Here is a 17182-nt window from a genome sequence, read left to right on the forward strand (position 1 = left end):
GAAAAGTTAAAGAGTGACGCCCCGATCGAAACGGTTTGAAACGTAGTGGCGAGTCGGCGAAACAAGCGAGCTTATTTGCTCTTGTGCATGCGAAACGATCAGGAATGTGCTGGCTGTGAACAAAAGTAAGACGATAATGCAGCCGATGCGATAGCATGCAGTCGTACCGTAGGCGAGTGTTCTCGTTTTACACACTTTTTTTTCTCCACATACACTTTTACATGTATAAATGCCGTGCGATCGGCGGTCAAGAAGGAACATTAAGAAATCTGACACGCTGAAAAAGGTCGGATCTTCTCGAGATCTGTACGTGCGCCGAGTTCAACAAGACGAGTAATTCTTGGCCGCGCATAATTTTGCAAAGAGTGCTCTACATTATTATCTAAGGTGCCAATTATTTCAGAATTTTACAATTAGTCTCACTGATTTTTCAAAATTTTAACAATCAACTTTATCAATGTAAGTGAATAATTTTCCAACCATATTTTCTTGTCTTCTCCTAAAAGAGACGGAGTGAAGTTCACATGTTCACCTAATTTATCAAAAGCTCGTTGGCGCTAAATTATTCGAAAGTTAGGTCCTTGCTTGAATTTTCTCGGGTGAGGAAGCCATTCCTAATTCATATCGCTCCAAAAAGAACATGTCCCTATCACCATTTTTCGCTGACCAACCTCCGTGTTATTTATTCACTACAATTCTAATTCGAGATTTACTGTACAAAGTATTAGATACGTGCCTCACGTGTGCATACTTATTTTCTACATCTACATGCTATGTACAAAATGTCCCGGCTAGATCCAAGAGACCGTTGAAAATCAGGCAAACAACGCGGGAGCGTCAATTAATTGCGCTGATTGCGAGACTCTATTCAATCCGCAGAGATTAGTTTGCAACAATTGCGTCCGTGACAAAACACGGCAATAATCGTTGACCGCAAGTTGCCGCAACAGAATCAGAGAAAATGTCCCGGAAAAAAATTTTATCTACAACGCGCCATTGTATTCCGGAACTATCGCGGTTATCTTCGTGAAACATTTGAACTAAAAAAAATAATCAAATATTAAAGAAAGATAATATAAATTCATCGAAATTAAAAGTATTGATGTTCACCGAACGAAAAATTCTACCAAACTTGTTCCGAAATCTACGGGAAGAAAAACGCGACGGACATCTAATGCTTTTTGTACTCTTTTTTTCTTTTTCTACGATAAGCAGATGTGCTTAGATTCTGCGCTCGTGGGATGAGTCACGCGCGGGCAAGTCGACTCGCGTGACTCAAGAGAATCAGAAAGAGACTCGGTCCGATAAGTGGATCGCTTGTCTGGAAAAGGAGAGGATCCTTCGGAGAGCACGAGTCTCCGGCTCTGTCTTTCTCCTTCTCGCGCTATCGCGGGCAACGTTTGCGCGACGCAATATAGATCGATTGGGCTTAATCGACGTATAAACAAGCGCTCGCCGTTTGAGTCGTAACGCGACTTATGGTAATCGAAAATGTGTTAAGGCTCTCCTGCGGTGACCTTCGATTAAGTGGAAGGAGGAGGCGCGATTCACGTGGATCTTCGAAAGGAGTAAAGGTCTCCTCTCAATTACTTTTTACGCTAGCAGCTATATTTTCAGCCGCCTCGAGCCTGAGAATCGATAATCATTCTTAATTCAAATATTTAACAAAAAAAATGTTTGATAAACAATAATTTTTCTATTAAATTACAAAATTTAAACTTAATTTTTTTATCAAGTTTCTTATTCGTGAGACTTTCGATATGTCTTCAAAAATTTCGATCGTTAACAATTACAAAGAAGTTTAATTTAAAAAAGACAACTAGACTTCTTCTCTCTCTGCTGTTTTCCGGATGATTAATCCGACATCATGAGCGTAAAATATTACGCTAATGTTTTTTTCTGAGTGAGTCCTCTGCTGTACCACTTTACGCAGCGCGCGCTATCATTTCACTAACGCGAGCCCGTCTCTTTAAAATGCCTGCTTGAGACTAAATTACATTGTTTACGTTCAGCATACGGTCGCCGTTATTTCTTTCTAAAATTTTTATCTGATTCATGTAAACGCCAAAAATAGCCGTGTGATTTACAAAATTTATAAAGGCAGTTACAGCGCGAGGCAGACAAGCCTGAGAAATGTGGGACGCTACCGGCTGAAGGCTATACCTACAGTTTTTTTCGCTCGCCATTTTTCTTTTTTTCGCCCATACCTCGGCGTAATTTGCGATCCGTAAAAACAACACGCCTTTTGCATCTTTCTCGATTTATTAATAACGTTGCGCGTGATGGTTCGTATTATACCCTTCAAGTATCCCGGCGAAACGCGCGAGAACAAAGAAGCCACTGTACACGAACCTGTATGACAGAGGCTCTCAAACAAATTTCGCGCTCGTTCTTCAATAAATATTTAAAAAGTTCTCGAGCTCTTTCGCAATTCTTACGTCACTCTTGAAAAAATATTATCTCATTACTTGCGAAAGGAGCGAAAACTGTATAAAATTGTTGAGATAAGCACGGCGTAATGCTGAAACTTGTTAATTGCAAATTTTATATCTTTTTTAAAAATGAAAATATGCGCTATTTTTTAACCAATTATCTAAACTAACGATGACCAAATGTGAAATCTGTTCGAAAACGATGACGTAAAGCATTCTAATGAACTTCGCAGAAGACTCTCTCCGAGATTAAGAAAAAATTCATTAATAAAAAATTCGTGATACCGCATGATAATGCAACCAGGATGTCACAATGCGGATATTGAGGTTACATTTCCGGTGAACGACAATGGTAGGCGAGATTTTCCGAGCTTCGGAAAGGCTGACGCGATCGCGGTGAACACTAAGTCGATTACACGAGATTTTCACGCTTTTAGTGCTGATGGTTCGGATTCTTATCGCGCATTAAGGACTAAGTGTGATTATCCGGCTCGGAGCTCTTTGCAGCGTTAAAGCTTTGTAATCCTGCATTGAAGTGGACTCGAGCAATTCACCGACGATTCTTCGCGTCCGCCCAAAATATTTAAAATAACTGACAAGTCATATTTTCGAAAACTTAGTTAAATAAAAAATAAAAAACATCGTTACGTTAGATAACGTTCGAAATTTCGAAAATCAAAAGGCATCAAGTATCCTTTTTTCCATTCGTTATTATTTGTTGCGTTGAAAATGCCTTCTAACGCGATCATCAGTCGTTAACCCGCGCGTAATCTGATAGTTCTTCCTGCGTTTCAGTTGAAATCTAGCACAGATAAGCACGTTTCGCGGCGCGTCCGCCGGGAAGAAACAAAATAAAAAAAAAAAAAAAAACGCACCGAATAATTGGCTAAACGCGTTTCACGGCCGAACATTGTGATCGCGCAAAATCACAATCACTCCCACACGCCCTTGCGTTAAAAGCTATTTTACCGAGTAGTGTATCGTTTGCAGAATGGTCTCTTGTTGATATTGTCGCCTTGGTCATTAACCTTGGCAACGTAATTGCGAACAGATGTCTATCTATGCGTAAATATAATTGCGTGAGGTAACCTGTCAGCCGTAACCGTTACATGCAATTACTATCATTAACCGGAAAAAATAGAGGAAGAGCCAATACATGGTATAGAATGGTATTCGTTCAAGCAATTAAGTTAAAAGATATCATTTGCTGCAAATTTGACCGCTTAAAATTATAACAATCGTCTCGTCGTAATTGTTATATTGCTCCTTTTTTTTTATTATGCTTAGTGAAAATTTTGACAGTATTAAAAAATTTTTCTTCCATTTTTTTTAGATATTGCAAGTGTAATATATAGTGCGAAATCTATAATTCGAATATTGTTGCATTCAAAATATGATACGTATATCGCAAAGATTCTCCGTTTTCTAATTGATCTAATTTCCGGAGATGAAGATCACTTGCGTGCTTCTGAGGAAACTCTCGAGAAACAGCGTGCTCGTATTTACGGGAACGAGATTTCTTGTGGAGTATCGAGAGGTTAAATGGCTCGTATAAACCACGGCGGTTTAATTCATTGCGCGCGCGTGTCTTCGTCGAACGAACGCGTGCGTGAAATACAATGAATTCGCCGCGCGACGGAAACCGCCGCCGCCGCCGCTAATCGACGAGCGCATTGACTTACCGCGTTGGATTTCGGTTTCGATGCGGCCACATAGGCCAAATATTGAATCACTTTCTTCGTGTTCTCGGTCTTGCCGGCGCCGGACTCGCCGGTACACAAAATTGACTGGTCCTCGCGATCTAAAATACAAAATGGTGGTATAAATATATATATATATATATAAATATCATGAAAAATTCTATTAAACTCTATTAATAAAACATATATATAATATTCAACTCTCTCTCTAATAGAATCCATACAAATTCTCTAGAACGTAAATCTTACAAAACTATTTTATTTAAAAAATAATGCATACTGCACGCAGAGTGTCAAGTTAAAAATAATTATTGTACAAAGTAAAATTTTGAAAAATATCACCAACGATTTCGAAAGAATCGTGCAAAATTGCTACTCAGCAATTGTAACTTCTCATCGTGCAAAACTGAAATAATTAAGAATTTAATTCTGCGTAAGAATCGAGAAATATTTTTGTTACTGTAATTTTCAGGAAAATAAAAAATATATTTCGTTGACTTAACAATTTCTTCCCGAATGTTACACTCAAAAAAATATTTCGCTGATGTAGTTAGATTTCTAGATATCGCAACAAGAATGTATCGCTATTTTTCGTATCTGTGAAAATATTGTTTGTCACATATAGAATTTATAGCAGTAATGTTCTAGCAATAGCTTCTGAAAAATTTAGGTACCATTGCTAAATGTTATTCATTGCATGATCTAACACGTGATTGATCTTATATAGACAGGCGCTTTAGAGAAACTTTCTTTTTAAAGTTCACAAACAATACAGATATATATTCTGTTTCTGTCATCTAAACTGATTAAGTAATTACATATGCAATATCACAACAGTTGCTAATCATTTATCTGTTTTAGTTAATTTTTTACACCTAGAAAATTTTAGCTATTATTGCAAGATTATTTTTTTGAGTGTAGATTTCGACGTGTCGAGCCGAGAACTGATTTCGCGCAAGGAATAGGAAGTTGGTAGAAATTTCTGATTATGCCGTTACCTTGCAGCATGGAACGATAAGCCGTATCGGTAATGGCAAAAACGTGTGGCGGCACTTCGTGTCTCTTAATGCCTTTGTACCTTTCCATGATTTTCTCTGTGTATATCGGCAGTCTCTTGTAGGGGTTTACTACGACGCAGAAGAGGCCAGAGTACGTCTGTAACAAGCAGTTTCGATTATTTCGATGTCAGAGACGCTTCGTCTTATCGGTGTTTACATAAACTATGCTTCTTATCGAAGCATTTCTTTCAACAAACCAAAGCGAAATCCATTAATTATTGACCCCGTGTCTCCATCCATTTTTCTATTCGCATTTTCCTCTATAAATAAAAGCGGAAGCGCCCGGCTAAATCCCGGCGATCGATTATCGATCCTCGCGATTTCGCGCTTCCGCCGTCTTTCCGCGGCGTTTTCTTCGCCGGCTAAAAGCGAAAGCGCTCGATTCCTCGCGTGACCCAATTGTTTCGGGGAGCATTGTTTTCCGCTGACACCGATGAGCATTCCAGAAATTCTCCCGCAATAAGTGCGAGAAGGAGGCACGAGCGTGCCGTAAAGCTCGATGGAATGTCCGATCAATGACGTCACGTTCGCTATGCCGTGCCGGCTCGCGAGTGAGGCAGAGAGCGGGAGTGAGAGAAAGAGATCGGCGCACACTTCTACTTCGGCCGTTCTCCGGCGTTCTTCTACCTCCGCGCGCGCGCTCTCTCCCTTTCTCGCTCGGCCGTTCGTTCTCTCGCACGTTGGCACGTTTTCTCTGCCCGCCGATACGCATGTGCATGCTGGCCAACGTCGGCCGTACGACCGGTGGTCCTGAAACCGAGAGCCTTGACTCTCGCTGCTATCCTTGCGAAACGAGCGGAACCGAATTCAAGCGAGAAGAGTGAATTCGAAAGAATGAACGAAAAAAAAGTTTATACATTTTCTCCGATGAATGAATAAAGAATATCGGTTTCCCTTCGCCGAAAAAAACTATCGATAATTGCGCTTCTATTATTTCTAGCCTGCAGGATTTTCCGGCTATCAGACAATTCCATCACGTTCTCAGTGAGTGAGCGAAACGAGGAATGTGTGCATATTTACATATTGATTGCGCGAGACCTTTTAAACTTGCCGATACATAAATTATAAAAACGTACAAATATTTTAAGATAAAGAATTTTCTTTCAAACGAACCTGAGTCACGTATGTGCATTCTATCACACGTTTCCTCCTGCCAGATAAGCTCCTCAAGAATTACGCGGAACAATGTCATTGTTACCGTAGACTCTCTGTGGACTTTGAGATTAATTATTTGTAAAACGCTTATTATTGTTTTCGAGACTCTGTCACAGTTTGCCGATAAGATAAAATCTTATCCGCCGGATGCACTGTCAGTCGGATAAAAAAAAAATACACTTAGTTTAATTACGCGCCGATTAAAGCGCGATCGTATCCAGATATATCAATTCACAAGGCACGAAAATAAATATCTAAATAGCGCAAAACGCTTCCGTTCTTATCGCAAATGGACTTGTTAAGTCACCTTGTCGAAGGAAAAGTGTTTTATCATAATAATGTTTCTGCGTCGCCGCAGAACAAACGTCCCGCATAGCGCGATAGACTTCTAACGAAGGGATGTTTAATCTCTCTCGCGCGCGATATCGAAACGGAGCAGAGTTATTTAACCTTTTATCAGCGCGAGCGCACGCGAATAACCGTTCAGGGTTGTAAACTGCAGACCGTAAAATGATATTTACATGCTTCATTCGCTTATGCATTAGGCGCTAATTGCGACGTTTATATACGCTCTCCTTTACACGGCCTGTAAGCGATGCAAATTGTATACAGCGTGTTCTCTTTATTTCATTACATAATTGCCGACGCGCGAAGAGACCCGCCGAGCCGCTCGCGAATCAAAGAATCCGCCGTGATGAGCGATCGACGCCGCGCGTGCACGCATTTTCCGCGGAAAGATAATCCGCGCCGCCCGCGCGTAGACGATGAATTATCGTTGTTTACGCCGTAAACGCCCAGCGCATTGATATCGTTGCAACAGTTGCAAGCGATACCGTCGGTGCTCGGCGGGATGAGAGACAGGCGGGCGTAGGTGTTAATAAACGCTCCTCACTATCCGCCTTCCATTAAACGCTGGCGCGAGACGATGACGCGCTTAATTGCGCGGGTCCGCTCGAATTATTCACGTCATCATTAAGGGATCCGCCGCGCGATTGCTCGTCGGCCGCCGCCGCGCCGAGCCTCGACGGCGTTTTTCACGCCCGGCCGATTCGCCGGACATTTCTTTCGAGGTCATCTCGATGTCGCGCGTTTCTTCTTCATACCGAATCATCGGCGATCGCCCGCTTTCTGCGGCGAGTGATTCACACACGCGCGCGCTCGCTTTCGCCGGATCTCGCTCTCTCGGACGCCACCCGCGCGTCATCCTTCGTGGAAGAAGCCACCCGGAACCGGCGACGGGTTTATTTAGTCTCCGCGCGATTTCCACGTTAATTTATCGTGTACTTTCGTAACTTTTCCCATTATGGAACTGGCTGAACATCGGCTCGCAGTCGAGCCGACGTTTAACTTATTTCCCCGCCGTCTAATTCCGTCCGCGGCAAGAGAGATGGCGGAGAGGCGCGGGATAAGAGTTAGCTCGAACCGATGTTTTGGCGGAAACGGCCGTTCATCTTGCGACAAAGCGCATTGTTTCCTTTATAAATTTGTCGGCGTGTCTCATTGCTCCAGTCTTTTGTAGAATACAACCCGATTGATAAATCGTGTCGGGTGAATTCAAGTGCATCGATTAAGCCCGCGGTGAATTCTTTTTTGCCGTATTTTCGCCTTCTCTTTTCTTTTATATCAATTTTAATGCATCAACACTTTACAAAACGACACGGTTTAAAAGCGTCGATTTAAAGAACAAATATTTTACGATTCCTTCAATATTTCTGCAAAATTTTTATAAATTATACAAATAGTCATAAAAGTACAGTGCGTTTGGCAGAAAATGATAAGAGTTAAAAAGAATTCAAGAAACTATTGAACTTCCTGTTGATTTAACGCTCGCATTTCTGCTTATTTGCGCGCATCATCGAGAAGTAAACAATTTGAGGAATCTTAACTGGAAACGATTTCCCGCGTCCTGGAAATAATCTCCTTCCTTGACACCGTTAGCCGTGGCGGAAAAGAGTTTAAACGATTCATCGTAATGTCGTGTAGACTAGTCGGCTCGCTGACGCGGCGCTTTTCACGAAATTTCGTTGCGAACCGCGAACACGAAACGGAAACACCTTTGTCCTCCTTTTTCCACGCAGGACTGTGCTCGGAGGTCCTCGAAAACCGGTCCCGCGGTCCCTCTCGGGTGTCATCGACCCTCGCCCAACATTCCTGTTTATACCTCGCCGACGCGACGTGACAGGAGCCTTCTAAGCAAATCGCGAGATCGCAATGCGCGTTGCGGCCGACGTCCTTCGCTCGCGAGAATACGCTAATCCCCGAATGCGGGCACGTTGTCGATAAAAGTGAGTCCGCGAAGCGCGATACTGTGAGATAAATCGACAGTGACTCGGCAGAAAGCTGCTATTTTTAGAAGATTCCAAAGCGAAAGTATTCTTGAAAAAGCGTTCCCGTTAAATTAAACAAATACAACTCAGAAATTGCGTGCCGTCTTAAAAAACGTGAAATATCATGCTGGCGCAAAAGGCTTGTCGACAAACAAAATAAAAATCCAATTTAAAAACTTCGAGTTTTCGGAATGCGAATCGATAACTTTTTTTTTAAAGCAGATCTTCACGGAGAAGCTTTGCACAAACCTTTTGCGCCAATCTTAAAAGCTGTCTGTCACAAGAAAGGATTCCTCATTTGTGGCGAATTTCAATCGATACTTTTTATACGCCACATGATTACTCAGACTCGGGATGTATTCGCAGTGACCTCACGAATCGGCTATCAAAGCTGCGCTACATCTTCGTGAATCATCTACGGCCGATCAAACGATGATGCGTCACTCGCGTTCGGCTTACAACACGCGCGCACGCCTCGCCTGGTATTTTCTATTATAGGACATCGCCGGATCTTTTTTACGGCGTCCCGGGAGGTTTCGTCAGAATTTTCTTTCGGGCGCCACGGCGACGAACGCTGAATGCGGGACGACGACCGTAAAAGGCGTTGGACTTGCCGTTACCGGCGGTTCAATCGTTTCGCGCGATGGCCGCGTCTTTAAGGCACCGCGAGTAAGCGGGTTAAGGACGCTCGTCCTTATAAGGACTCGTCTTTGCCTTTTTTGCGCCAACCCCGCGAAGAGTGTCTCTCTCTCTCTCTCCCTTTCGCTCGTCTCTTTCGCTTCTTCTTTCTTTTTTTCGCCCGCAACCGGCATCTGGCCGCCTCTCCGCGGCGCCGATTGCCCTCGATCGAGACAAGATCGAAAGTCTTGATCCTGACGCGCTCACTTGCTCGCCACGGCGCGAGGCATGCGCGTGATCAAGTGCAATTTGTAACGAACGGTAAAAGCGTGATTGAAAGCGGTATGCTTTATTATTGCGGGTCGAAGTTGCGACCCGCGAAACAAGTTCGCAAATCCCACGACAACATCGCCAACACCGCGAGCTATTTGCGAAATTAACATAAACGTAGAGCATGTACGTGGACGTGAAAACGTTCACCGCGATTTCCACGACAGACGTTTCGTCGATTTCAAATCACCTTTTTTCCTCATCATTATCGGTTAAAGTCGCGAGCGGGAGTCGTAAACTCCGCGAAGAAACCGCGAGCGCTCAAACATTCGCGTAATCGCTTCCACCGCTAGCGCGTCGATTTCCGTGACTCTTCGCGCGCAGGTTTTTAACGAATATGCAAATCTCACGATAAAATCGCGAGCATTAACGATCATTTATTAAGTCCGACGTCGATGTAGCGATCATCAGTGTCGCCTATCGTCGACGGGCATCGAGGAACCTCGCATCGATTTCCCCGACCGAAAATTATGGATCGGAGTTGCGATACCGCGCGAAAAAAAAGAAAAAAGTGAAGCCGATCCCTCATTATGCAATTTAAAGAGGCGCACACTGCATTCGCATAACCGGCCTTTAAAAGGACGAAATCTCGGGTACCGCGCCTCCTTAGCCGACTTTCTAAAAATGGTACTGCGTCGCGTGCTGCAATTCCAAGCGCGAGAACGCCTTGCTTACACTATTTTGCCGACGGCCGGCCGCCGTTAAATGGCAACGCATTCACGTGTCGAATTATCCGACGCTGACAAACCGCGGCGCGTTTATGCGCGGAATGGAACTGTCATTTCGACGTATTGTCACATCGTCGTTACATTATCTCGTCGTCCCGACAGTCGTGCTCGCTTTGGCGAATATTTATCGAGCGAATGCCATTCGCGCCCGCGAATGCGTTTTGCGCGACGAATTTCGAATGCGGCGCCGCAAATTTTAACTCACGTTCGCTCGGATAATAAATATTTATCGGCTCGATACAGATATCGCAACGCGCGGATAAAGCGATGCGTATTGTCGACGTCGCGATTTCACGCGGCGTCGCAACGAAATTCGCGGACGGTGTATTTAATATTTGAACGCTGCAAGAGGCAACACACATCCGTATGCCATTACGTTGACAATCGGCGTTACGTCACGGCGGTATCGGTGATGCGATATTTATCTTAGTTCGGCAAATAATTGGTCAGCGAACGGTTTGCGTTGTTTGAAACCCGCTTAAAAGCCGCGTCGTATTACGTATCGGAGATTGCGATTGCATGACGATTGCGTATCGGAGATCGATACGCGACCAATGAGGACAACGTGTACGATGATTGAAGATTCATATCTTTTTTTTTTTCATTTAGAAGCCTACTTATTCGCTCTTTAATTGCAATCGCAGCGTGATAAAATCCTAAATGGAGAATCTATGTAAGTTTCAGCGCTTTCGCCATCCTATTTTCTTTAACAATAATTCTTCCTTATACTCAAAAAAATATTTCGCTGATGTAGTTAGATTTCTAGATATCGCAACAAGAATGTATCGCTATTTTTCGTATCTGTGAAAACATTGTTTGTCACATATAGAATTTATAGCAGTAATGTTCTAGCAATAGCTTCTGAAAAATTTAGGTACCATTGCTAAATGTTATTCATTGCATGATCTAACACGTGATTGATCTTATATAGATAGGCGTTTTAGAGAAACTTTCTTTTTAAAGTTCACAAACAATACAGATATATATTCTGTTTCTGTCATCTAAACTGATTAAGTAATTACATATGCAATATCACAACAGTTGCTAATCATTTATCTGTTTTAGTTAATTTTTTACACCTAGAAAATTTTAGCTATTATTGCAAGATCATTTTTTTGAGTGTATATACAAATAAATTTTGACATACAGATTATTATCCTGCAAAAAGCTTTACATTCCGAAATACACGACATTCGATGTGCGAAAGTAAAACGCTGAGGCATTTCCGCGCGGACAGACGCGACCGCGCGCGTGCGACGATCGCCCTCGCGAAAACACGAGAGCGGTGCACAGATGAGTAACGCGAGCAAGGTAAATCACGCGGTCGGTAGTTATCGAACCGTTATAAGTCCAGATACGGTCCATATACGGCACGCACGGGCAAAATCAATCGGATTCGCGCCATATACGGGCAAGGATAACGATGTACGAACGTAAGCATTGCGCAAGAGCCGACGTTCTTCATACGCGGCGCTACCGCCTGGCAACGGAATTACGAAAAACTGCTGACGGGCGCGGAGTTGCCTTCCGAGCCCGCCCGCGAAAAATCCCGCCGACATTCGTGCCTGAGATATACAGCATCGTCATTTTGCGGACGCGGGAATGCAAACGGGTGAGAAAACGCGACACGGCCGTGCGCTGGCAGTTTTCGAATAATTAGCGGTTGCAGAGAAAGGAATTCTAGCGAATTGAGTTTCAGGGAAGAGAGCGGCCAAGCGGCGAGATCCATGTTCCTCGCTCAACCTCGAACGGACATCGCCTCGTCGTCGGAATTCGAATAAACGATTTAATACAGATTTCACATCGTAAATCGATCGAGGGAATTTTCGTGTCGATGGACGAGCCACGACGACGTTTCGCGATCTCGTTTTTCCGCTCACGTCTGCAGCCTCGCGTCGCGCCGGCGATACGGCGATGTGTCGCTCGAAAGCGAATGCCGTAACGATCGCGCGTCGATCGTGCCGGCCGGAGCGGCGGCCCTGAGACGGCCGAGGCGAGAATTCCGCGTGAATTCCGAAATGTTCCAGCTCGCACGCGGTATGTATCTCCGCGCGCGGCATAAAAGAAATTCCGCGTGCGACTATTACACGTCGCACGCCGCGAATACTAATCTCGACTGACGCCGCGAAACGGGGATCCCGCATTTTCCAGGCGAGAACGCCGGCCGAGGCAAAAAGACGGCGACGAGGAGTCTCCGCTTTCCCGATTCTTTAACTACCAGCCGCCGTCCGATAGCAAAACGTGATATTAGATGACGAAAGAGAGAGATAGCGTTTGAAATGAGAGACTGGTCATTTCTACCGCGTGGTCGTTTTTTCAACGGCTAATCGTCCGGTTAATTCGGAGTTTTCTCGGCGAAAATATTTCCTTTCGAATAATCGGCGGCTGTGTAAAATGAAACTTCCAACGCACGGACTGAATTTCAGAAGAAAGAAAGAGACGATAAAATTATATTCCCGGCGAAATCTCAAGCGGACATTATTTTGAAGCGGAGTTTTCATTTAAAGCTTATCGTTGAAGTCGTGAAAATACTAAGTATCGAAATTGAAAAATGGATAACAATTGACGCGAAACATCCTTAAAAAAAGTATGCAATTCCTTTTCAATCCCTGATTCGAAAAATCGTAAAGATACGCACAGATCTGTTTAACATAAAGCAAATAATTGGCATTTCTGTAAAATCGTAAAAAGGGTGACGCGTGCAGAGTAAAATTTTCCCATCGAACTGATATCAGTGACGGATAAAATGTTTATCATTTTATTGCCCGATATTACATCCTCGCTGGCAGATTCGCAGAACCTCGGCGATCCGCAACGGTAAGCCACATTTCGCCAAGGTGACTCTGTCAAACCACCAAGATGGCGTCTCTCAAGATCGGCCTCCGTTCAGTTCTCCGGTGCGACCTCCCAACGAATATCCCAACCTTCCTCCGCCCTCGCCCCGTTACTCTCCCTTTCCCCGTGCGCTCTCTGTCACTCTTTACCTCTCTTGCGCTGTTCGCTTTCTCACCTTCTCCTCGGAGACCGTCATCGGACTCTGTCTAGCTTTGCAGTCGCGTTTACCGAATCAGTCACGCGTGAGTCACGACGAGCATCGACTCTCATTCTTCGAGACTAGGTGAGAAAAAAGGCAACGAGAGCGAGGGAGCGAGAGAAAGAATATTATTCTCGGGTCTCAAGTTGTTTTGTATTATTTGCGCTAACGTTTCGTCGTTTTCCTCCTTCGAACAACACGCAGACTTCATAATTCTTAATTCGTGCAAAAATTTCATCATATTTCAAGTAAATGTAATTTAAAAACATTCACGATTATCCGATTCTTTTATTTCAAATCGTTACAGACTGAAAGTTTCATCTTCTTGGGAATAACATGATCGCAATTTTTTTATCAAAATTTTATAATTTATATTTCATTTAAAATATGAGAAACTTCTTCGGCGCCATGCTGCTATTACTCGCAGTTCCGATTTAACAGTCTATCGAAATAGGAAGCGATTGGTTCACAAAATCTCAATCACGCGAGTTTGTCGAGCGAGCAATGTTGGGCCGCAATTTTGTCGATTGCGCGCGATTCTTTTGGACGCGATAGCGCGTAACATCGGCGGGTGACACGAAATGTGTCGGTTTAAAATTCCGAGTATCTCTTGTCCAAACAATGTACGCTCGCGTAAACCAATGAGAGTTATGACGAAGTCCGTATGGAATTTCTGACGCAAATTTCAGCCAAATCCCCGACACATCCGTCCGGTTACGGCACGACGAATTCATTGAGAGACGGTGCGGCCGAACGCGCGCTTCTTCGCCTGCGCGACAAAAACTTTTCGCCTCGCGCCATCATATTTAACCCCATTCTGACCCCAACGATGCCACATGGCGTTGCTTTTCAACGCGCGCAGTCGTCCACGTAGTTTTGATAAATCACTATTTGCCCAGAAAATTGATTGGCGTGTAATCGGTTAGAAATTATGAAAGTGAAAAAATATTATATTCGTAGATTAAAAGAGCTCTAAGGCGACGTAAAACGACTGTACACAGCATTCGGTAACGTTCTGACATTTTAACAATTATCGGCTTTGTTTTATGGCTCGCGTAATGTCTGAGCGGTAAAACGCAACAGTTGCAATCCGGCGTTTTATTCGTGGAGCGAAGACATTTACCTGTCATCCGGCTGGCAAAGGTGTCTCTTTAATGCCGCGTATAAAGTTACAAGTTACAGTCGTTCGGTGGTGTGTGAGAACAGCTGCGCGATTCGCTATCTTATCGAACGCGACTATCGTTGAATACTTTCTTGGCGGCGGAGAGGAAGCGCGAAAAATGCGGGCGCGGAAGAGTAATCGCGCGATAGGAAAAAACATTGCGGGAACATGCATTCTTTTTCTTCCGTTCAAACGACAATCGATATTTCTTCGATATTTGTCCCGCGCGCGCTTCTTTCCAGGACGCGATAATAAATCTTGTTGATACACCGCTTAACGACATGATGTAATAAGCCTATCGCTTTATCTAGAAGGAAGTGCGTGCCGCGGAGTCGATCGCGATAAATCAAGCACGATCGAATCGCGCATCTGCTTCAATTTTTGCGACCGGAGCGACCCGCGCGCAATTCTTTCCGCGAGCACGAGCTTTTGAATGAAGCCGTCTCTCCGTGTTTACTTTCGTTCGCCCGCCGAGTTATTCTTTCAGTTCAGTTGAGCGTAGCGCTGGAATGTTTCCCAAAGTAGCTTTTAATTGACTGCGTCGCGGCGAACACATCAGCGTGGATAATCACCGGAGAAACATAACACGGGGCCCCACGTGATCCGTGACGTAACACCGCCTGGCATTCAGGCTCGAAAATATTTTTTCCACCGATATCCGCGATATCCGTGACAATACGCGGGATTCGCGGAAATGAGCTTCCGGTCGACGGAAAAACCAAACACCTATTTTTCCCGAGCGTGCGCGATCAAAGTCGGAGCGCGCGCAATCGGCGAGCGGCGCTCAAAATGTAGTCAAAATCAACGTGAGTCACGCGGCAAGGTGGGGTTCTCTTATCACCCGGTGATAAGCGAAAAGCGTCGGGGAAACGCATTGCCGGTGTACTCGTCTGCCAATACACAAATGCAACGTCGACTCATATCAACGAGCATCGCCCACTTCTTTCTTTTTTATCGTCGCCGAATATCTAATCGTACAAAGTTCGTCTTGGTCGATGATTAAAAAAACTACCTTTTTTCTCACGACAGAGAAGAAAACTGTCGTTCGCCTCCAATCGTAAAAAAGAAAAAAAAGAGAGAAAGAAAAACTTGCGTGGAAAAAAGAATATTTAAATGCATTCTCATTATCCCGAGTTCGCCGGCGTAATCGATACGCGATTTAATATTGAAAATTCATAGATCCTGCTACACGATATTAATTAACTCTCGAACGCGGGACCTCTCGGTCCCGCTCGGACCCGCGGCGCGGGTATGTAAGACGAGCGTTTTTCCTACCCACACCGCAATTATCTCTTGCAAAACAACTTTCTTCGCGGTATTTTCATACGTTAGTTTCCTTATCTGCATTTTACATCGCGACTACACACTTTAGCGCACGTTTTTAATTAGAATTCAATAACGTTAATGCGTAATACATTCTGAGAACATACTTGCGACACGTTAAAGAAAACAGTTAAATCGATCGATGATCTAGCGAATTAGAATCGAGCGTGTTTTCATTAGCGCGAAACGATCTGCAAATGCGAGTCGAATTAAAAAAAAAAAATCAAAAGTAACTAAATCACCGAAAGATACTAAAATCGCTATCGGCACGGAAAAAAAAGATATTCTTATTTTTAACATGAATGAAATCTTGAAATGAGATTATATTGCTTTAAATAAAGAAAAACTCGCTTGAATGAAGTTATTTTATATAGTTCAACCAAGAAAAAAATATTCTTATTATTTGAGAATAATTTTCTTCAGTGGAAAAGAAAAAAATGTTGGATAGAAAATAACATATTTTTCAAATAAAAAAAAGATGTCTTATTGTCAAAATAATTATATTGTATTCTTCAAGTGATCGTTATAAAATGGAAATATATATATAAGACTGTAGCATTGTTAAAATTTAAGATTATTAAATTCTTATCGGAAGATTATAAATTGTTGCGTATACACGAAACAATAAACGCGTTAATTTGAGTATATAAGCTTTGATTTGACGCTACTTTTTTTTCTATGGGAGAAATGCAAATGTCCGAATTGTCGCTGCGCGATATGCGACCGGTCGTCTTTACCCGATCGAATCCATTCGCGTCGCATACACCTTTCTCCCTCGCTCTCTCCGTCTCTCTTTCTCTCTCTCTTTCTCTCTCCGTCTCTCTTTCGGTCTCCCGACATTTCCGATATATCTCGCGCGCGGATTAATTCCAGACGAGGACGAGCAAGAGCCGTGGTGAACCGAGAGCTATCTTTAGTTCGCCTTACGAGCGAAAGAGAGTCGTACGGTCTTTCCCCGTCGGTCGAAATAAGACAGCGACCGATTTCTTCGGCGATGCGAGCGCTATTTTTCAAAACGAGGCGCACGGCCGGTTCTCGCGCCCGAGCCAATAATCGATAATAAAAATGTGACGCGCGAAAATAAACGACGACCGGATTTCTTTCCGACGAGTTCCGCGCGAGTCATCGTCGACTCGCGCTCCCGGCGTCGTTCCTTATTTCAGCATCGATGCAACGGACATATTTCTGTAATTGTGAGAGGACAAATGATCTCGGGGAGTCGCAAGCGTAATAAGTGTGCGAGGTGCAGCGCAGGTCAGAAATACGCGCATATATTTTGCGCAAAGGAGACTCGTAGCGAATCTCGAGCGATTCT

At 43.7% G+C, this 17182-nt stretch overlaps 1 protein-coding gene across 5 annotated transcripts in view; it reads right to left on the reverse strand.

Moving 5' to 3' along the window:
* The window catches only part of zip (myosin heavy chain 10), a 30158-nt gene that overhangs the window by 10155 nt on the left and 2821 nt on the right, over nt 1-17182 (reverse strand). For all 5 annotated transcript variants that reach the window (XR_010889206.1, XM_067351583.1, XM_012374209.2 and 2 more), the window contains exons 2-3: nt 5131-5287; nt 4115-4233 (exon numbers count right to left, since the gene is read on the reverse strand). Coding sequence is in view for 4 of the 5 variants with exons in the window: in XM_067351583.1 (XP_067207684.1) it covers nt 4115-4233; nt 5131-5287 (276 nt within the window). In the remaining variant the exon portion in view is untranslated. The remainder of the gene's footprint in view (nt 1-4114; nt 4234-5130; nt 5288-17182) is intronic.

The sequence above is a fragment of the Linepithema humile genome, chromosome 3, assembly GCF_040581485.1.
Source record: "Linepithema humile isolate Giens D197 chromosome 3, Lhum_UNIL_v1.0, whole genome shotgun sequence".
In the NCBI taxonomy this organism is placed as follows: domain Eukaryota; kingdom Metazoa; phylum Arthropoda; class Insecta; order Hymenoptera; family Formicidae; genus Linepithema; species Linepithema humile.